Source organism: Amia ocellicauda, chromosome 13, assembly GCF_036373705.1.
Source record: "Amia ocellicauda isolate fAmiCal2 chromosome 13, fAmiCal2.hap1, whole genome shotgun sequence".
NCBI classification, from domain to species: Eukaryota; Metazoa; Chordata; class Actinopteri; order Amiiformes; family Amiidae; genus Amia; species Amia ocellicauda.
Window position 1 is genome coordinate 7,437,701 of NC_089862.1, and position 22,774 is coordinate 7,460,474.

Sequence of the window (22,774 nt, forward strand, 5' to 3'; positions counted from 1 at the left end):
GAACCTCCAGCACCACGGGCCCTGAGCCCAGTGGAGTTTTGCCCGCCTTACCGGGTGGCGGGAGCCGAGCCCCCCCCATAGTCTTCCTAGAGGATCAAGCGGTGAGGCAAATGATTGAAATGATGGGTGCTAGCGCTAAGCTAGGTGAGGGAGAAGAGAGGAGTGGGGAAGAGAAAGGTTTCTTTACATGATTGTTACGGAGCGGGTAATTGCCCTCACAGCCATTATGGCATTAACCATTATTTCAATTAATGTGAGGAGCATTGCTGAGGTGAAAAAGAGGACCGATGTTTTAAACTCTCTGGCTGGAATGAAGGCGGATATTATCTGTTTGCAGGAGTGCGGCATCCCGTTCCAAAAAGAATACAAAGATCTCCGGGACACTTGGACCCTAGGAGAATCCTTCTGGTCGGGGTCCAATGTGTCCCGAGCGGACGGGATTGCCGTACTCCTGAAAAACCCCTTCTTAATAGTTAAAACATTCAAGGTTATAGAGGCGGGCAGACTGGCCAGCCTCGATTTTAAATACAAGGGGGCTGTATTGAGGCTGGTCAATGTCTATGCCCCCACCAGCCAGAGAGAGAGAGTCCTCTTTCTCCCTCAGCTACGCCCGCTCCTGATCGGCACCTTGCCAGTTATCATTTCAGGTGATTTCAACTGTGCTCTGAGGGATGTAGACCGGAGTAAGCCCCGCAACGATAGATCCAGCAGGGACCTCGCTGCGTTCGTGGAGGACTTTGAACTCTGCGACGCAGGTCGGGACCTGGTCCCCTTGTTCACCTGGGTGAGTTCTTCTGGCTCCTCCTTCTCCAGGATAGATCTCGTCCTCCTCAGCAAGCCACTGGAGAGGACCGCCATGTCTTCGGAGGCGGTCTTCTTTTCAGACCACAGGCTCCTGACGACAGAGGTGCTCATTCCGAGCACACGGGAGTCGGGGCCTGGGGTCTGGAAGCTCAACACCTCTCTGCTCGATGACCCTCGTGTGATTAAGACCTTTAGCAGACGCCTCGAGGAGTGGAGGACCCTGAAGGACCTTTTTGATTCTCCCATAGAGTGGTGGGAGATGATGAAGAAAAGAACCAAGGGCTACTTCATTCAGCTGGGGAAACGGAAAGCTCGCGAGAGGCGGGCGAGATATTCCCATCTAAACGCCCGCCTCCAGCGCCTGAGTCTTTTACAGCTCAGAGGCTTCGACCTAGCTGAGGAGGTGGCCCGGGTCAAACTGAGTCTCTCCGCCCTCTATCGGGAGGAGCAAGAAAAGATCAAGGTCCTTTCCAGGGTCCGCATCATGGAGGACGATGAGAAATGCAGCCGCTTCTTCTTCAAGAAAACGAAGGAGAGGCGGCCTGCAATGTCCTCCATGATCGACTCCTCGGGGCAAGAGGTGGAGGGCAGAGAGGCTGTTGAGACAGTGGTGCGGGATTTCTACAGGGAGTTGTACGACCAGAAGGTGGTGGATCAAAATCTGATCCATCACTTTCTGTCCCTGTTGGAATCCCGCAATGAGGGGGACGAGGAGGAGGAGGAGGATCCAGAGATCACCACCACTGAACTCTCCCAGGTGATAAAGAGTCTTAACTCTGGAAGGACACCGGGTCCCGACGGGATCCCTGCTGAGTTCTATAAGATCTTTTGGGAGGTGCTTAAGGAAGATCTGGGCCAGGTCCTGGGGTCGATGTACAGAGAGGGCAGATTGGCCCCTTCGATGAAGAAGAGTATCCTCTCCCTTCTTCACAAGAAGGGAGACACGAAAGATCTGAGGAACTGGCGGCCAGTCAGCCTCCTGTGCACCGACTACAAGATACTGGCCAAAGCACTGACGCTCCGGCTGCAGCGGCCACTCCCTCAAGTCGTGGGTCCCGACCAGGTCTGTGGTGCCCGGGGGAGATCGGCGGCCGACAACGCCATGCTGCTCAGGGATGTCGTGGCCTACTCGAACGAGAGAAGGCTTCCCCTGGTCCTAATCAGCTTGGACCAGGAGAAAGCCTTCGACAGAGTGGGCCGCGAATACCTGCAGCTTGTTATGGAGAGGATGGGTCTCGCTCTTGGCCTGAGGAGGTGGGTCAAGATCATCTACAGCGGCCTAAGCAGCAGGGTCCTTGTGAACCGCCACCTGACCGAACCATTTCCGGTCAGGTCGGGGGTCCGGCAGGGTTGTCCCCTGTCGGCCCTGCTGTACGTCCTCTGCTTGGAGCCGTTCATGCAGGCGATCCGCCGGGACGTCCGGGTGACAGGTTTCCATCTCCCGGGTTCCGGCGGAGAGCAACTGAAGGCCCTGGCCTATATGGACGACGTGGCCGTGGTCTGCACGGACGCTCCGTCCGTGGCCAGGGTCGAGGAACTGCTGGACGGCTTCTGCAGGGCGACGGGGGCCGCTGTGAATAAGGCCAAGAGCGAGGTCTACCTCTCCAGGGCATGGCCTGTCGGCCGGGGCCCGCCGACCGTGTTCCCTGTGAAGCCGTTTATCAAGGTTCTGGGGATCACGATCGACGGGACCAACACGGGCACCCGGAGCTGGGAGGAGGCCATAGCAAAGGTCCAAAGGAAGATCCACGGCTGGAGCACAAGGACCTTGACGATGGCTGGTAAGGTGCTGGTCGTAAAGGCCATCCTCTTCCCGATACTCCTCTACGTAGGAATGATCTTCCCCCCAGACAAGGGTATCGCAAAACTAGTGACCCGAATTATATTTCGGTTTGTCTGGGGGAGCAAAATGGAGAGGCTGAAAAGAGTGCAGATGGTGAAGGGTACCCTGGATGGAGGCAGGGGGGTCCCGGACGTTGTGCGGCTGATAAAGGCGCAGGGGCTGGCCTATGTGGTTAAGAACATCCAGGCTGCTGGCAAGAAAGTGAGTTTCATGAACCGCTTTTATTTTGCCAGCAGCCTGAGACCATTCGGCCTCTGCGCCATGGACAACACCAGGCCGCACTCGTGGGATCCCCCGCCGTTCTACAGGGCGCTCCGAGCCTTTGCGCTCGAAGTAGGCCTCCATAAAGTCGTGCTGGCCTCCTGGGATTATAAGACCATCTGTAGTCAGATGAGATCTGCCCAGGAGACCAGCCGGATAGAAGATTTCCCTCCCGAAACCTGCCGGTTTATCTGGGCTAACGCTACGCACGTTTGCCTCACGAACACGCAGAAAGATGTCTCCTGGATGGCTGTGAGTCGGTGTCTCCCCACCCGAGTGTTTATGCACAGAAGGGGCATAGCTCCTTATGACACCTGCCCCTATAAGGGTTGCTTGGGGAAGGAGACGGAGGCTCACATTTTTAGTGAGTGCCCCTCCGCCCACAGGGTCTGGCTCCTGTTTTCTCCGTTCCTCCACAGGTTCGCCGTTCCTGCGCGGGCGACCGCCCAGCAGATCCTATACGGTCCGGCAAGGGGAATTTCAACATCAACCCTGAGGTGCTGGTGGCGTGTCGTCTGCGCAGTGAAGCAGGCACTGTGGGAGGGACGGAACATCTGTTTGTTCAATAAGCAGGAGCTGGACCCGATCGTCATCGCGCGGAGGGGCATGGTGTTTGTAAAAGACTACGTCAATCTGGAGGTCCATCAGAGGGGCAAGGAGGAAGCCTTTAAGAACTGGCGTATACAAGATCTGGGGGAGCTCAGGATCCCATGATGGGACCCACCTCCGGGGACGGTTAGTTCCCCCTGCTGGAGCCCGAGTCCAAGATCTTTTAAAGATTTTATGAATGATTGTTTTTAAAAGAAGATTTTAAATAATGAATCTTAATTGTTTTTAAAGACTTAGTTGTTTTTAAATCACATTGTTTAGGGTTTTTTTAGGTATAGTTTTGTTATATTTTGTTGTCAAATACATTGACCGTTTTTGGGTTTAATTTAAAATGCATTAGACTTTTTTTGTTTGTTTTTTATTTTTACTTTTTAATTGTTTTTTTAATTTGTCTAATGCATTTTCTGTTATCTTCAATGTATTTGACTTTTTTGTTGGTGTGCAGTCTTTGCTTTTATCACGTTTTGTTTATTTGATTTGAGCACGTTTATTTTAAAGTTTATTGTTTTAGTTTTGTTAAAAAAATCACAAGATTTTAAAAATTTTAAGTGATTTTAAGAACTGATATTTTAAACGATTTTAATCATAAGTATTAAAATTGAAATTGTTCTATTTTAAGAAATGTAAAAATACTAAACCTAATAAACAGTATTTTACTAGAGGGAAGAGCACCCACTGAACCAAGGGCCTGTGGAGCACACGGCTGAAGGATCTTTGCAAGGCAATAAGAAACTGATCGAGTCACATATTTCACAGTCCAGTTTTATTCAAAAGCCTGATCCAGCTACAGTTGGGTTTCCCGCCTGTGGGGCTTGGATCTCCACACAGCCACCAGCAGTACAGCACAGAGCACAAGCACCGTGAAGGCAGCCACAGTCAGCACAGCATAGCCGAAGGCCTGGGACACTGTGGAGACAGGAGAGGGACAGGCAGCTCACAAGGGCGCAGACACCAGAGGACGGAGCGCCAGCAGACAGTCAAAGCTCCCCTCCTCACCTTCACGGGGAGAAGCCCTCCTGTCCACAGCAGAGAGCTCAGAGGCAGTCAGGATCACTTCCCCACTGGACACCACTGCCGTCTCCCTGGAGGCCCTCTGCACCGGGGCAACAGCTCTCCCTGAAGGGACAAGAGCAGCATTACAGAAGCAGGCCCTCCACTGGCAGAGCCTTAGGGAAAGATGCCATTCCAGCTCACACTGGAACCGAGCCACTCACTCATTCTCTGGCTGCATGGAGCGACACAGCTGTCAGTAGCACTGGGTTGGCACACTGCTGCACTACAGTGGATGAACACCTGGGGAAGCAGGAGATGCAGTACAATACAATGCCACCATTGGGAATACAGTCAAGACCATGGCACTCCTTGGCCAATAGACCCTTACCTTCTCCTTCAGAGGGAGCTGGGAGCCAGCATCCACAAAAGTGAACATCTGCACGATGAAGCGCTTGTAGTGCGTTGGGTATGGCAGCCCTGAGGAGCCAGCCACGGGAACCAAGGTGGTCTGGTACTGGTCGTCTCTGTACGGACACCTGGAAAGAGCACCACAATTGGGTTCAGAGGTCTACCTAAACCAGCAACACGAGCCGGCCGGAAAGAGATACAGGGCTCCAGTTACCCAGCAACCAGCAGGCTCCACTGGGGCTGGCCGAGTGGGCTGGGGGTGGAAGTTGCCCAGCAGTCTTCCAGCGTCAGGACAATGTTGGGGTCGGTCCTATTCAGGATGCGAACCTCAACATACACAGGATCCCGCAGGACCTTGGTCACGGGGTAGTCCCCATCACCGTAGTAGGAGGCATACACAGCTTCTACAGGAGGAACGACAGGGAGCTTTAAGAAGCCAGCATGCATTGGAAACCAGTTCATAGCATGGCCACGTACAAGGGCTCGTCACAGTACCCGTTGCAATCCTGAGCTCCACACCGAGAGGTCCCGGGGCCACGACTGAAGGAGGAGGCGGGGCTGCAGTGTACACTACAGCCTCCACGGGAACAAGCTCACTGCCCGAATACTTGCACAGGAAGGTCAGCCTGGAAGGAGAAGCAGGCAGCCATTGGACCTAGTCGGGTACTGGCACAAGGAGACGGGCACTGGGGAGCCCCACTTACTCATAGTAGCTGTCCCTGGTGATGGAGCCATCAGGCCCGTTCTGCACATCGCGTTTAGAGGACATCGTGTTCTCGTACACCACATCGCCACCCTCACTCTGGAAGAGGGAGGCAGACCCTCACGTTATGCAGCCGAGACAATGACCACAAGGCGCTGCAATGCTCAGGGCAAAGCTGGGAAACGCTTCCTCACCTTCAGCGTGCTTCCACAGGCACTGACTGGGAACTGGAACAAGGCAAAGCCAGCAGTGGTGCCAACAGGGCTGCAGGGGGCGCTCTGACCCCCTAGCAGGCTGACCGTGTCAAGGCTCAGCGGAGGCGTGGTCACATTCCTGGGTACTACAACCACAAACTGACCATCCGTGGTGCATTGCACAGTCACTGGAGGGAGAGGGGAGAAGATTAGCAAAGCAACGCGCTCAGGAGCCCTTTGTACGATATGTTGCCCTGAACACTCACCCTCATTGCTGTAATAACAGGGCTGTCTTCCCCTCTGATCAAAGCAGCAGTTACTCGCTTCACAGTCGGCTCTACTGATAGCAGGGGCACCACACGCCATTTTCTCGTTGTCACTAACCAAGCAGTTCTGACCCTGGGCTACAGAAACATCCGCCGCAGCCGCCATCAGCAAACAGACAAGACTCCAGACCCGCACGCTCATCCCAGACCTCTCCATTGTGCAACTCGGCAACGAACTACCGAGAAGCGGCGCTCCGCTCCTTAAATAATCCGGCGCCCTGATTGGCTGAGGGCTGGCCCTGGCGCAGCAGGGTGCACGAGGGTTTCAGCCACCCCAGCGGGCCAATCGGGCTCTTTGGTGGAGCTCTCGCTTTGCTGCCACACAATCACGGTCAGATGCCACATCACTGTCTGTCGGCAACCCCGCCGCGCCCCGCTGCGCTCACTTCACTGCCCTGGCTCTCAACGCACAGCTCCCCTACCTACTGAGCACTCATCTCCAAGACTTCCACAGCTTTTTAGAGACAGTTCCGACTCATGTGAAGCTGAATGAGCACAACTATACCTTTATCATTTGTTTTTTGGTCCTAAATAGTAATAGAAACATTGAATACGACCATTCGAGGATTCGGTCTGCATGCGACACTCGTACCAGTAGCAGTGAAGATTAAGTGCATGACATTGTAACGGGTTTTCTTCAGAGACAGTGTTGGCTTTTCCAAAGAACGGAAGTGCAAAACCACATGGATTATCTGTTGATTCACACATTCCTATTGTAATTGAGCTTCGAGTTATACTTTAAACGGACAGTGTGCAAAATCACGTCCTCCTTGTAACGAGACACGATTTGATGCCCTGATTGCAACGAACCAATTACTTCCAGCATCACCGAGTGCACACTGAAAATGTATGGCAAGCCGCTGTGACATTTAGTCCATAATTTCTGATATCAAAAATACAATTGTTGGTATCAAGAATGATCTGCTACTTGTGATATCAACATTTGTATTTTTCACATCAGCAACTGTATTGTTGATTTCATTAACTGTATTTTTGATATCAAAAACGCATACTATTTAGCATCCGTAACATGCGTACTAACTGACGTGAAACTTAACCCTTTACACTCCGCCCCAATATTTTCATATCGTCCGCGAGCCAAGTAGTAAATTGTAGGTTTATCAAAACTACAAAATGTACTAGAGACTATAGAGAAACTAGAAACCGGGAGCTTTCAAACGATGTCTTTCTCGCCTATGTAGGGTCTTCATAGCATGGGCTACAGGCTTGCGAAATCAGCCATTTGTCCTAGTGTACAGAGTGTTTGTTTTTAGTCTGTCAGCCGATTAGACCTTAAAATACGAAAGGCCACAACTTTCACTTGATCGAAGATAAATGCATAAGGCACAACGTAGCAAGGAGAAACACAAACCGGAAAAATGCCAGTCGAGAATGGCTGCCGCTGAGATTGTTCAACAGTGAACAGGGCAATGTCAGACATTAACAACGAGAGGAATGGCCGTTCTGAGTGCTCGCAATTATGAACGTCTACTCAGTGAATGCTCGCTCACCTGTTGCTGTCGTGACTGGGATGGTATACGAGTACATTACAAACTACATGACCCTCAGAGAAAGCCTGTACGGGGTTTTCTTCCTCGAGAAATGCGGCTATTGCGCGCAGTGCTCTTACCGCTCCTCGGTTCACTCGTGCAGCTCGGAGGAGCGCCTGGCGTATGCGGCTCGCACCCCGAAATATTCACTAGTTTGTGTCAAAATACATTGATTCGACTATTTTAAACGACACTGGCTCCGAAGTCTGTACCAAAATGACAATGTCAGTTTCATCTTCATTACGTCCTTTTGTTTCCAGGAGTTTCAAAGGATTTGCGGTGTTTCGGCAGAGAAATAAGGCACGAACAGTTCTGGGATCAGAACATTATGACCCCACATACACCTAAATCAAAGGTACACAATCCTAGCTCGGATTGCCGCTCTGTGACAAATGTATACACTTCAAATCAAGCAGCAGATTAGACGGAACAGACCCAACACTCTATAATGGCATCAAACCATCCTCTAGGTATACACAGACAGACCCAGGCATTGTTCATTGCACAATGATGCACAGGTTTCTCCCATACAAGGACGTTAGCTTAACAGAAAGTTAGTCCCTCATAGGCTGAGTCACATTTGCTCGGATTGAATACCTAAGCGTGCAACCATGCTTTTTGACCAAGAATTCGTCATACACACATCTGATCTAACCGTGTAGCTTAGGGTCACATGTGATGGTTTGTAACCCTGGCATCTGGGGTCATAACGATCCCCGTCCTCCTCCTGCATGTTCTAAAATACAGTTTCCTGCCACCACATGTGACTAGGGTGCAATGTTCCCAAACACTGAACCTTCTCCCGAAGCAGTCGTGTCTCACCCTCCAGAGCCCAATTCTCTGCACAAGAGCTGCAGAGATGCTGGAAAGCAGCAACACTCAAACGGAGCGCTAAAGGACAGCTTTACATGATCTGTAGCATCCATTGATTGAGATCATGCAGAACTTGGAGAGCAAAGAGGAAAGACACGGGTCATGGTCTGTTCTCAGCTTTATTGATCAGTCACACCACAGTCAAGCCGTGGGTGGGCTTGCTCTCCTGTACAGCACAGTCCCCAGCACAGCAATGCACAACACAGCCACAGCAGCCACCACACCAGCCAGGAGCACAACCTCAGCAGAGATGCCTGCAAAGAAAGCACAGGTCAGTCACTTTAGGTCAAACCCAGACTACAGCAAGGGACCACAACCTCTGGCTCCAATTCAAGAGGCACATTCCCCACGCAAAGGCCCCAGTACCTGCTGCTTTGCCGTCCTCTGCAGTCAGGGGAGACCTCTGGGCATTCGTCTCCACTGGAGGGACGGCATCCTGCGGCTTCTCCAGCACACGCACAGACACCATGGCATCACCTTCCCATTCTGGAAGGTGGAGAGGCTTAGATCCAGCCAGACTCTATAGCCCAGTACCACACTCACAACCAGGCAAAGCATCCTTACCCTCCTTGAAAGCCAAGTCCCTGCCAAACCTCCCAATAAGCCTAGATCCAGACAGAGGGTTACAGCTGGAGTCACAGCAGCTACAGACCTGATCACTCCCATCCACCGAGCTCCAGCTACAACAGGGATACAGCGGTCAGTACAGATACCGGGAAGGGAACACCAAGGGCCTAGAGCACCCTCCCACCCCCACCCCACTACCTGTTGCCCACAGGCTGGCAGGCCTTGTCCAGGTTGTCCACAGCCTGGGAAGCAGCAGTCACCTTCAGGTGGCAGGTCAAGTAGATCTGAGCAGAACAGACATTGGCATGGTTAGTGCACCTTGGGAGAGCTGCTTCAATGCCAAAGCAGCCACACGGTTGAGAAAGCAGAGCCCAAACAAGCCAAAGATACAAAAGCACAGAGGCACAGTGGCTGGGAGACGTACGGAGCTGTTGGCTTCATTGTGGAACCTGAAGGCATCAAGCACCAGCTGCAGCTTCGTGACATCCTGAGGTCTTGGCATGAAGTGAGAACTGGAGCCCGTCACCTTGGCATCAATCAGGCAACTGGGCACAGGAGGAAATCCATTATAATGGCCCCGCTCAGAGTCGAGAGCCAACACCTGCAAGCACACTGGCCATGCTTGACTATGGGATCTCACTCACCCATAGTTCCCAATGAAAGTATAACTGGGAGAAGAGGTCGGGTCAGAGGTCAAGGTGGCCACACAGCTGTCCACAAACAGCCGCAGGGGCACGTGGCTGGCCTGGTTGACGGAGGCTTGGATGTTCAGGACGTCCCCCAGGAAGTACACGTTGGAGGGTCTCGGGGAGCTCCAGTCATCTGCCGAGACAGGGAGCAGCATGAGGCCTCTGCAGAGCAGAGCAGCACTCCGGTAAACGGGAGGCTTAGAGCTGCATTAGGTTGGCCTCTACCAGTCATGAGCTGCAGGGAGAAGTCCAGGAGATCCTCCGCAGACTTGGTGGAGGTGTAGGGGACCCAGGTTGGCTGCAGGGCATCGCTGCTCACATTGTGGAGCCTAGGGAGCAGACAGCAATTACACACCGATCCTACAGCAGCTAGGCTGAAGCAGTACTGCGGCAGAGTCCTCACCGGAGGTAGACGCACTCGATGTGGACAACAGCAGGGTCGGTTCTCACGATGCCAGTGTTGGCAATCGGGGACGGGTTGTAGTTTAGGGAGAAGCTGTACACCAGCTCGTCCTCGGTCATCTACAAGTGAAAGGCGCAACGCTTAAGCTCGGGATGGTTTTACCCATTCACCGTGCGAGTCTGCAGCCTTATTCCCCTCCCCTACTTACCGACAGGGCGCTGCCACAACCCTGCAGCTCCGACTGGAAGACCAGGACCGTGTCGTTCTGCCCGCTGAGCGCACAGCCTCCCAACTGGATATCCGCAGCCTGGATCAGTCTGCCGGTACCGAACAGGTCTCTCTCCACCGACACCTGGATCGCGCTCTCCCCACACTGCGCCCACACGACGGGGGAGACTTGCTGCTTGAACAGAGAAGAGTCCACTCGCACAACGGCCTTGGCTCTGGCGACAGGCTTGGCTCTGGCAGCAGGCTTCCCTCTGACAGCAGGCTTGGCTCTCGCCCACTTAGAAACTCTCCCGGCGTCGCAGAGCCCAGCGACCACACACAGCACTAGCAGCCCACACCACGAAACCCTCGCACGCAGCATTGCGGCCACAATACAAGGCTAGCTCACAGATCCGCGATGCTTACCCAGCCCACACCGCCTCCTTTTATACACTGACATGATCCCGCTCAGCGCGTCTCTCTGAGGAGACAGCGCGACATTTTCACGTGGAATTCGCTTCACGCTGAGCGCCCGAGTTCCGGCTGAGAGAGCGGCTTGATCAAAGGAGGCGACAAGTGGCGCAGCGCCAGCAGCGGCGCGGATCCAGCGTGTCCAGTGTGTTGGGTCCTGCACAGCTGCAGCCAGCAGGGACCACGGAACCGATTTTGCGGCTGTGTGAGCGTGGTTTTGTGCTGTGCCGATTTCATTATTTAGGCTACACTCACTTCAATGCTGGTGGAAAAACTTGAATGTGACACTGGGAGCTCTCGGTTCTTATTCAGAAAGAAGAGGAACGTGGAGTTTAGATAACACGCGCATTTATGCATTGATGCATGTACTTATTGTTAACGGTAACATCAGTAATCTGACAACAACTGGATATTGGGCTAGATTCCTCTCATCCAGGGTGTTAGAAAAGATTGTTCTCTCATTGTTTTCTAAATGGAGTAGAATGCAAATTAAAGTTAACGTGTATACACCCGAGTGTACAATTGAATAGAAAGATGCTGTGTGTGAGCCAGTCCTGTTTCAATCATTTTGCGGCTTTTTTGTACGTTTGTTTGTGTCAGATAAGTGTCAATAAGTGTCAGAAATAACGACTTGCTATAAAAACCCTGCATTTAATGTATTAGTTAAAGTAGCACTATGTTTAAAGTTATGGCAATAACGGTAAAATTCTCCTAGATGGATATTTAGGGGACGTCACACTACTGTGTTATTGTATATGTGTATATAGGCAAACCAATCAGCATTCGGCAGCGCAACACTCATTATAATATGCAGCCTATTGTTGTGTTCAGCAACTGCATACAGTATGTGTTAAATAGTGGATGCGTTCACGATACACGCAATCGTCACATATTGTGAAAATGAATTGCTTTGCCGGTCAGATCTGCGCCCACGACGGACGCGCCCGTGTATTATTATTCGCCTGTAACAGAGGTAGACTGTCAAATGTGTTTGGACTACTGCAGTTACTTCATTGCCGTCATATGTATGTAATTGGTATTGTAGGCGTTATGCTGCCATTTCTTGTGCACTAATCATGTAAAAAGTACACATGTTTTATTAATACAAAACGATCCGAGCTCACTTGATTATTTTGCAATATGAACACAAGTGATCTGAGACCTGAGAAAACACGACAGTGAACCACGACAACGACCCCGAGTTAGTTTCCAAACGAGCTGATTTCGTTTGAAACGAACCCAGTGTGAGGGGGCAACACGTTTGCCTGTATTGAGATATTGTATGTTGCATGATGTAATGGTATTTAACATATGCCATATGTGTGACAATAGTTCTTGTTCAAAGGTGGCATGACCTCCTGCTGTTGCGGTCACAAAAATGCGCCCCTATTCTGATTCACACAGACTTTGAAAGCAACAAAATGCCACCAAATCCGGCAATCTTTTCAGTGAGAATGGGGTTTTTGACACGTTGAATATTGCGGCAGGAAATACACACGTTTTGTTAAAGGGGGCATGCAACCCGTTTTGACCACATAATCATCAGAATGTGTAAATAGGTCATTTCAGTGTTTTAGTTTACTAGTTGGAAGCCAGCATTTGTCAACACAATATTTCAATACCATGAATTCATTGGCACTGCTGAGCTTCAATGGAAGTGAATACTGTACCTTCTCTCCGTGACATATAACTTGCGTGTTTATCCCACTGCGGTCTCTCTCTTCAGCCTACGGATTTACACCTCCATTACCGTGACTATGTGTAATACATTAGACTACAGGCACTAGATATTAAGCTCTAGGTATTACAAGGAGTTCAGTACATCAACAGCCCTTGGGTGGCGATGACCCTGACGGTGTCTGTGTTTGCTGATAGCCCTCAGCTGCTGATCATAAAATGCAAGAGATGACAGAATTATAATGAAAATGACTTATAACCTATAGGCTATACAAGAGCTCAAGTGTGGTATCTTGAGACCCAATCGCAGTAACTGCAATAATATTCAATAACTTCAGAAAGACCGAGCCAGTAGAAGAGAAAATACGGGTTAAATTCAATAATGGGCAGAACAAATTGGAACAATTAATATGGCAGTTAGATTAGGGTCCGATACCACCGTCTCAAGTATTGCAGATACAAGGCAGTTTAAGTGCAGGGTTATACAGCAGGTATCAATAAAATTAATCGCATATTGTAGCTCATGGACTCCACTGAAAAGTATAATACAACGCAGTGCCAAAATGAAACAACTGTCGTATTTTAAGGTGTTTTAAAGCAATATGAAGAATTGCACGGCGGTAAGGTTATTCGACTGCCCCCATGAATGAAAAGAGCCTCAAATCCTCAAATGACAGCTAACGTTTTCAAGACTACTTTAAATACCAATTGTGAACGGTTTCAGAGCCTGCTTCTACATGTGACTGCGAAGAATGAATTGTGAGAAACCATACCACATACACGCACACACCCCTTGAACTTTAACACGGAATTTGTTCAAGGGCAATGAGACCTTGTTGAAATTCACCAAAGCACAGTGTGCTGTAAGCGATGTGGTTTTGAGTTCATTGAAAGGAGACCAGTTGTGAATGGTTTCACAGTCCGTTTACCTCGGCCATGTGGCTGCCGGCTTGTAGAGTGCCACTCAGCGAGCTCGTAGTAGCGTCGTTTAGTGATTCTAGAGCAACGGGGTATCAGTGAGCAAGTGTATCTGTGAACACAAGCGACAGAAAGGACAGTCGCTGCCTCCCCCTTCTGGGGGTACTTGGGCACTACAGCAGATCATGGCATTACAGCGCCAAGGGCACCTCCTTGGCTACAGGAACATTATTGGCATTTCTTCTTTGGATCTGGGCAACATGCTGATCAATACAGAGCAAGCAAGAGACCACGTTTACTCCACGTCAGGACTATACTCTCAGCAACCCCTCACAAATGAAAGGGAAGTTTGATGGGGAGGGGAGACATGGAGGGGTCACTTGTTGCCACCACCAGGGCCGTAGCTAGAGGATTCGGGGCCCCCACCGCCCTCCACCCATATCATATACTGTATACTGTAACCTAATATGGGTTTATTGCAAAATAACAAAACAGATAACATACATGAATGCAAATAAAGGTCTTTACTGAACATCGGCAAAAGCAAAATACACAAATATAACATTAAATATAAAAACAAATACATAGCAAACACTAAAACAAATTTCAATCAGCAATGCACATTTAAATAACAACGAAAATTATACGAATCATTAGTATATGTATATCGGTTTGATTGATCTTTAACCTTTGATGACCTTTCACGTCCCTTCACGTAGGATGAACCAAAATCCCATTGTCAGACCTTTCTGTTGGCAAAGTCACTTATGATGTCTTTGTAGTCCAGCTGTCTGTTTAGCTGGCTTTCAATTGAAAGTCAGGCAAGGTTATAAAACCTCTCTTGAGTTTGGTTAGACCTGAGATTTCTTGACAAGCTTCAACTTGCTGAAAGCCCTTTCTGCACCAGAAACAGAGACAGGCAGAGTGCAGAAGATGCCCACTGCAACACACACTTCTCCAAAAATGCTGTGGAGCTGCATCCTGTAGATTGAATTCAGCAGGTCTAGAGGAGACTGGCAGTCTGCAAATATGACATTATACACAGACTTAAGATGCCTCACTTCATTCTCAAAGCCTGCTGTAAGATCCTGTGTATATTTGCTCACTAATGAGTGGCAAGCTGGGTGAATCTGACCTTCTTCTAAGTCTTTTAAATTTAAGTAAACCTTAATTTTAAAAGTTAAATGTTTATATAAATACTACATCCAAAGAATGCCATTAAGCCATAACTTACGAAACACTGTTTAAAGTCCTCATGCAATTATTCAAGACAAACTAATTAAAAACTAACAAAAGCCAAGAAATTATTAAATAATAATTACAAAACCAATTTTAAAAATGGACCAGCAATAGGCCTATAATAGTTATTCCCATCAGTCTGTTATAAATCATAAATCAAAAAGTAAACATTCAGAAATTAACAAGAATGCAGTCAAATGTTAAAAAAAATACCACTAAAATTACTCAGTGTTCATTTTTAATGAAGATAATATGGTACTGCATAATATATTAATTAAAGCGAATACATCCATCCAAGAGCAGTGTGTTGTATTCGTGTTTTCTTGACTGTATTAAAATACATCAAAAGCCGGCAGGTCGGTAATGCTTGTGACATGCGTCGTGACTCGTGTCCATTTTCCCTGTGTTATACAAACCAACTCTATTCACAACAGCGTAAAAAAGACGGGGATTTCAACCACATTATCATTCTGTTGGTGGCGGTGTGCGCCGGTAAGGAAAATTATGTGACAATACTGACCGGTAGTTTTCCTATGCCCACGAAAGTAAATCTGGCAGAGAAATGACAATACACTAACCGGTCTTAAAGAACGTCTTGATAGACTGGGATACAGCAATTCTCCTGGCCTCTCTCTCCCCTTCTTTTCATGGCATTACTAGTACCCTGATTTAGTTTTTCCTTTCCCAGACATTTTCAGTCAGTGTCCTGCTCATCCACTAACTTCACCGCTAACCTCAGCAGCTCTGATTGGATCAGTTCACGAGCTGGGGTGGGACTTACAATTCATTGGGTCCCCCTGCTGTTTGTCACTGCATAATTAATAACAACGTCGGATCGGCCAAACCATTTTTCGGGAGGGCAGAGGAGCAGATACTTGGAAAGCTTGTCACCAAATTGCATGTTTGTGTGGTTTTCATTCAATTCTCAGGCATACAACTAATATAAAATAGAATTATTCACAGAACAGGTGTATATAGATACATATATATATATATAGAGGCTAACTGCTGGATGTTGTGGGGCCCCCTATAATTGTCATCACCTTTCACCACACTAGCAAAGGCCCTGGCCACCACTGTGAAACGTACAGTAGGGCCAGGAGTACTACACACCTGTTGGAGTGCCTTACTAGAGGGAAGAGCACCCACTGAACCAAGGGCCTGGACTCAGGCTGTGGAGCACACGGCTGAAGGATCTTTGCAAGGCAATAAGAAACTGATCGAGTCACATATTTCACAGTCCAGTTTTATTCAAAAGCCTGATCCAGCTACAGTTGGGTTTCCCGCCTGTGGGGCTTGGATCTCCACACAGCCACCAGCAGTACAGCACAGAGCACAAGCACCGTGAAGGCAGCCACAGTCAGCACAGCATAGCCGAAGGCCTGGGACACTGTGGAGACAGGAGAGGGACAGGCAGCTCACAAGGGCGCAGACACCAGAGGACGGAGCGCCAGCAGACAGTCAAAGCTCCCCTCCTCACCTTCACGGGGAGAAGCCCTCCTGTCCACAGCAGAGAGCTCAGAGGCAGTCAGGATCACTTCCCCACTGGACACCACTGCCGTCTCCCTGGAGGCCCTCTGCACCGGGGCAACAGCTCTCCCTGAAGGGACAAGAGCAGCATTACAGAAGCAGGCCCTCCACTGGCAGAGCCTTAGGGAAAGATGCCATTCCAGCTCACACTGGAACCGAGCCACTCACTCATTCTCTGGCTGCATGGAGCGACACAGCTGTCAGTAGCACTGGGTTGGCACACTGCTGCACTACAGTGGATGAACACCTGGGGAAGCAGGAGATGCAGTACAATACAATGCCACCATTGGGAATACAGTCAAGACCATGGCACTCCTTGGCCAATAGACCCTTACCTTCTCCTTCAGAGGGAGCTGGGAGCCAGCATCCACAAAAGTGAACATCTGCACGATGAAGCGCTTGTAGTGCGTTGGGTATGGCAGCCCTGAGGAGCCAGCCACGGGAACCAAGGTGGTCTGGTACTGGTCGTCTCTGTACGGACACCTGGAAAGAGCACCACAATTGGGTTCAGAGGTCTACCTAAACCAGCAACACGAGCCGGCCGGAAAGAGATACAGGGCTCCAGTTACCCAGCAACCAGCAGGCTCCACTGGGGCTGGCCGAGTGGGCTGGGGGTGGAAGTTGCCCAGCAGTCTTCCAGCGTCAGGACAATGTTGGGGTCGGTCCTATTCAGGATGCGAACCTCAACATACACAGGATCCCGCAGGACCTTGGTCACGGGGTAGTCCCCATCACCGTAGTAGGAGTCATACACAGCTTCTACAGGAGGAACGACAGGCAGCTTTAAGAAGCCAGCATGCATTGGAAACCAGTTCATAGCATGGCCACGTACAAGGGCTCGTCACAGTACCCGTTGCAATCCTGAGCTCCACACCGAGAGGTCCCGGGGCCACGACTGAAGGAGGAGGCGGGGCTGCAGTGTACACTACAGCCTCCACGGGAACAAGCTCACTGCCCGAATACTTGCACAGGAAGGTCAGCCTGGAAGGAGAAGCAGGCAGCCATTGGACCTAGTCGGGTACTGGCACAAGGAGACGGGCACTGGGGAGCCCCACTTACTCATAGTAGCTGTCCCTGGTGATGGAGCCATCAGGCCCGTTCTGCACATCGCGTTTAGAGGACATCGTGTTCTCGTACACCACATCGCCACCCTCACTCTGGAAGAGGGAGGCAGACCCTCACGTTATGCAGCCGAGACAATGACCACAAGGCGCTGCAATGCTCAGGGCAAAGCTGGGAAACGCTTCCTCACCTTCAGCGTGCTTCCACAGGCACTGACTGGGAACTGGAACAAGGCAAAGCCAGCAGTGGTGCCAACAGGGCTGCAGGGGGCGCTCTGACCCCCTAGCAGGCTGACCGTGTCAAGGCTCAGCGGAGGCGTGGTCACATTCCTGGGTACTACAACCACAAACTGACCATCCGTGGTGCATTGCACAGTCACTGGAGGGAGAGGGGAGAAGATTAGCAAAGCAACGCGCTCAGGAGCCCTTTGTACGATATGTTGCCCTGAACACTCACCCTCATTGCTGTAATAACAGGGCTGTCTTCCCCTCTGATCAAAGCAGCAGTTACTCGCTTCACAGTCGGCTCTACTGATAGCAGGGGCACCACACGCCATTTTCTCGTTGTCACTAACCAAGCAGTTCTGACCCTGGGCTACAGAAACATCCGCCGCAGCCGCCATCAGCAAACAGACAAGACTCCAGACCCGCACGCTCATCCCAGACCTCTCCATTGTGCAACTCGGCAACGAACTGCCGAGAAGCGGCGCTCCGCTCCTTAAATAATCCGGCGCCCTGATTGGCTGAGGGCTGGCCCTGGCGCAGCAGGGTGCACGAGGGTTTCAGCCACCCCAGCGGGCCAATCGGGCTCTTTGGTGGAGCTCTCGCTTTGCTGCCACACAATCACGGTCAGATGCCACATCACTGTCTGTCGGCAACCCCGCCGCGCCCCGCTGCGCTCACTTCACTGCCCTGGCTCTCAACGCACAGCTCCCCTACCTACTGAGCACTCATCTCCAAGACTTCCACAGCTTTTTAGAGACAGTTCCGACTCATGTGAAGCTGAATGAGCACAACTATACCTTTATCATTTGTTTTTTGGTCCTAAATAGTAATAGAAACATTGAATACGACCATTCGAAGATTCGGTCTGCATGCGACACTCGTACCAGTAGCAGTGAAGATTAAGTGCATGACATTGTAACGGGTTTTCTTCAGAGACAGTGTTGGCTTTTCCAAAGAACGGAAGTGCAAAACCACATGGATTATCTGTTGATTCACACATTTCTATTGTAATTGAGCTTCGGGTTATACTTTAAACGGACAGTGTGCAAAATCACGTCCTCCTTGTAACGAGACACGATTTGATGCCCTGATTGCAACGAACCAATTACTTCCAGCATCACCGAGTGCACACTGAAAATGTATGGCAAGCCGCTGTGACATTTAGTCCATAATTTCTGATATCAAAAATACAATTGTTGGTATCAAGAATGATCTGCTACTTGTGATATCAACATTTGTATTTTTCACATCAGCAACTGTATTGTTGATTTCATTAACTGTATTTTTGATATCAAAAACGCATACTATTTAGCATCCGTAACATGCGTACTAACTGACGTGAAACTTAACCCTTTACACTCCGCCCCAATATTTTCATATCGTCCGCGAGCCAAGTAGTAAATTGTAGGTTTATCAAAACTACAAAATGTACTAGAGACTATAGAGAAACTAGAAACCGGGAGCTTTCAAACGATGTCTTTCTCGCCTATGTAGGGTCTTCATAGCATGGGCTACAGGCTTGCGAAATCAGCCATTTGTCCTAGTGTACAGAGTGTTTGTTTTTAGTCTGTCAGCCGATTAGACCTTAAAATACGAAAGGCCACAACTTTCACTTGATCGAAGATAAATGCATAAGGCACAACGTAGCAAGGAGAAACACAAACCGGAAAAATGCCAGTCGAGAATGGCTGCCGCTGAGATTGTTCAACAGTGAACAGGGCAATGTCAGACATTAACAACGAGAGGAATGGCCGTTCTGAGTGCTCGCAATTATGAACGTCTACTCAGTGAATGCTCGCTCACCTGTTGCTGTCGTGACTGGGATGGTATACGAGTACATTACAAACTACATGACCCTCAGAGAAAGCCTGTACGGGGTTTTCTTCCTCGAGAAATGCGGCTATTGCGCGCAGTGCTCTTACCGCTCCTCGGTTCACTCGTGCAGCTCGGAGGAGCGCCTGGCGTATGCGGCTCGCACCCCGAAATATTCACTAGTTTGTGTCAAAATACATTGATTCGACTATTTTAAACGACACTGGCTCCGAAGTCTGTACCAAAATGACAATGTCAGTTTCATCTTCATTACGTCCTTTTGTTTCCAGGAGTTTCAAAGGATTTGCGGTGTTTCGGCAGAGAAATAAGGCACGAACAGTTCTGGGATCAGAACATTATGACCCCACATACACCTAAATCAAAGGTACACAATCCTAGCTCGGATTGCCGCTCTGTGACAAATGTATACACTTCAAATCAAGCAGCAGATTAGACGGAACAGACCCAACACTCTATAATGGCATCAAACCATCCTCTAGGTATACACAGACAGACCCAGGCATTGTTCATTGCACAATGATGCACAGGTTTCTCCCATACAAGGACGTTAGCTTAACAGAAAGTTAGTCCCTCATAGGCTGAGTCACATTTGCTCGGATTGAATACCTAAGCGTGCAACCATGCTTTTTGACCAAGAATTCGTCATACACACATCTGATCTAACCGTGTAGCTTAGGGTCACATGTGATGGTTTGTAACCCTGGCATCTGGGGTCATAACGATCCCCGTCCTCCTCCTGCATGTTCTAAAATACAGTTTCCTGCCACCACATGTGACTAGGGTGCAATGTTCCCAAACACTGAACCTTCTCCCGAAGCAGTCGTGTCTCACCCTCCAGAGCCCAATTCTCTGGAGAAGAGCTGCAGAGATGCTGGAAAGCAGCAACACTCAAACGGAGCGCTAAAGGACAGCTTTACATGATCTGTAGCATCCATTGATTAAGATCATGCAGAACTTGGAGAGCAAAGAGGAAAGACACGGGTCATGGTCTGTTCTCAGCTTTATTGATCAGTCACACCACAGTCAAGCCGTGGGTGGGCTTGCTCTCCTGTACAGCACAGTCCCCAGCACAGCAATGCACAACACAGCCACAGCAGCCACCACACCAGCCAGGAGCACAACCTCAGCAGAGATGCCTGCAAAGAAAGCACAGGTCAGTCACTTTAGGTCAAACCCAGACTACAGCAAGGGACCACAACCTCTGGCTCCAATTCAAGAGGCACATTCCCCACGCAAAGGCCCCAGTACCTGCCGCTTTGCCGTCCTCTGCAGTCAGGGGAGACCTCTGGGCATTCGTCTCCACTGGAGGGACGGCATCCTGCGGCTTCTCCAGCACACGCACAGACACCATGGCATCACCTTCCCATTCTGGAAGGTGGAGAGGCTTAGATCCAGCCAGACTCTATAGCCCAGTACCACACTCACAACCAGGCAAAGCATCCTTACCCTCCTTGAAAGCCAAGTCCCTGCCAAACCTCCCAATAAGCCTAGATCCAGACAGAGGGTTACAGCTGGAGTCACAGCAGCTACAGACCTGATCACTCCCATCCACCGAGCTCCAGCTACAACAGGGATACAGCGGTCAGTACAGATACCGGGAAGGGAACACCAAGGGCCTAGAGCACCCTCCCACCCCCACCCCACTACCTGTTGCCCACAGGCTGGCAGGCCTTGTCCAGGTTGTCCACAGCCTGGGAAGCAGCAGTCACCTTCAGGTGGCAGGTCAAGTAGATCTGAGCAGAACAGACATTGGCATGGTTAGTGCACCTTGGGAGAGCTGCTTCAATGCCAAAGCAGCCACACGGTTGAGAAAGCAGAGCCCAAACAAGCCAAAGATACAAAAGCACAGAGGCACAGTGGCTGGGAGACGTACGGAGCTGTTGGCTTCATTGTGGAACCTGAAGGCATCAAGCACCAGCTGCAGCTTCGTGACATCCTGAGGTCTTGGCATGAAGTGAGAACTGGAGCCCGTCACCTTGGCATCAATCAGGCAACTGGGCACAGGAGGAAATCCATTATAATGGCCCCGCTCAGAGTCGAGAGCCAACACCTGCAAGCACACTGGCCATGCTTGACTATGGGATCTCACTCACCCATAGTTCCCAATGAAAGTATAACTGGGAGAAGAGGTCGGGTCAGAGGTCAAGGTGGCCACACAGCTGTCCACAAACAGCCGCAGGGGCACGTGGCTGGCCTGGTTGACGGAGGCTTGGATGTTCAGGACGTCCCCCAGGAAGTACACGTTGGAGGGTCTCGGGGAGCTCCAGTCATCTGCCGAGACAGGGAGCAGCATGAGGCCTCTGCAGAGCAGAGCAGCACTCCGGTAAACGGGAGGCTTAGAGCTGCATTAGGTTGGCCTCTACCAGTCATGAGCTGCAGGGAGAAGTCCAGGAGATCCTCCGCAGACTTGGTGGAGGTGTAGGGGACCCAGGTTGGCTGCAGGGCATCGCTGCTCACATTGTGGAGCCTAGGGAGCAGACAGCAATTACACACCGATCCTACAGCAGCTAGGCTGAAGCAGTACTGCGGCAGAGTCCTCACCGGAGGTAGACGCACTCGATGTGGACAACAGCAGGGTCGGTTCTCACGATGCCAGTGTTGGCAATCGGGGACGGGTTGTAGTTTAGGGAGAAGCTGTACACCAGCTCGTCCTCGGTCATCTACAAGTGAAAGGCGCAACGCTTAAGCTCGGGATGGTTTTACCCATTCACCGTGCGAGTCTGCAGCCTTATTCCCCTCCCCTACTTACCGACAGGGCGCTGCCACAACCCTGCAGCTCCGACTGGAAGACCAGGACCGTGTCGTTCTGCCCGCTGAGCGCACAGCCTCCCAACTGGATATCCGCAGCCTGGATCAGTCTGCCGGTACCGAACAGGTCTCTCTCCACCGACACCTGGATCGCGCTCTCCCCACACTGCGCCCACACGACGGGGGAGACTTGCTGCTTGAACAGAGAAGAGTCCACTCGCACAACGGCCTTGGCTCTGGCGACAGGCTTGGCTCTGGCAGCAGGCTTGGCTCTGGCAGCAGGCTTCCCTCTGACAGCAGGCTTGGCTCTCGCCCACTTAGAAACTCTCCCGGCGTCGCAGAGCCCAGCGACCACACACAGCACTAGCAGCCCACACCACGAAACCCTCGCACGCAGCATTGCGGCCACAATACAAGGCTAGCTCACAGATCCGCGATGCTTACCCAGCCCACACAGCCTCCTTTTATACACTGACATGATCCCGCTCAGCGCGTCTCTCTGAGGAGACAGCGCGACATTTTCACGTGGAATTCGCTTCACGCTGAGCGCCCGAGTTCCGGCTGAGAGAGCGGCTTGATCAAAGGAGGCGACAAGTGGCGCAGCGCCAGCAGCGGCGCGGATCCAGCGTGTCCAGTGTGTTG

General features: G+C 50.6%; 2 protein-coding genes and 1 long non-coding RNA gene across 3 annotated transcripts; all 3 read right to left on the minus strand.

Moving 5' to 3' along the window:
- Positions 1–8,705: 8,705 nt before the first annotated feature.
- On the minus strand, positions 8,706–10,860 carry LOC136766979 (zona pellucida sperm-binding protein 3-like). The gene is made up of 9 exons (XM_066720955.1): positions 10,432–10,860; positions 10,224–10,342; positions 10,046–10,149; positions 9,776–9,953; positions 9,556–9,676; positions 9,330–9,415; positions 9,129–9,244; positions 8,931–9,050; positions 8,706–8,818 (listed from the first exon to the last, which is right to left on the minus strand). The coding sequence occupies exons 1-9, from the start codon at positions 10,810–10,812 to the stop codon at positions 8,706–8,708; spliced, it is 1,338 nt and encodes a 445-aa protein (XP_066577052.1). The 5' UTR covers positions 10,813–10,860.
- A 9,506-nt stretch (positions 10,861–20,366) lies between these two features.
- Positions 20,367–20,747, minus strand: LOC136766387 (uncharacterized). Its single transcript, XR_010821728.1, has 2 exons — positions 20,633–20,747; positions 20,367–20,520 (listed from the first exon to the last, which is right to left on the minus strand). It is a non-coding gene; the product is annotated as an uncharacterized LOC136766387 (long non-coding RNA).
- Positions 20,748–21,027: 280 nt separating this feature from the next.
- On the minus strand, positions 21,028–22,532 carry LOC136766980 (zona pellucida sperm-binding protein 3-like). Its single transcript, XM_066720956.1, has 6 exons — positions 22,134–22,532; positions 21,926–22,044; positions 21,748–21,851; positions 21,478–21,655; positions 21,258–21,378; positions 21,028–21,117 (listed from the first exon to the last, which is right to left on the minus strand). The coding sequence occupies exons 1-6, from the start codon at positions 22,530–22,532 to the stop codon at positions 21,028–21,030; spliced, it is 1,011 nt and encodes a 336-aa protein (XP_066577053.1).
- Positions 22,533–22,774: the final 242 nt, after the last annotated feature.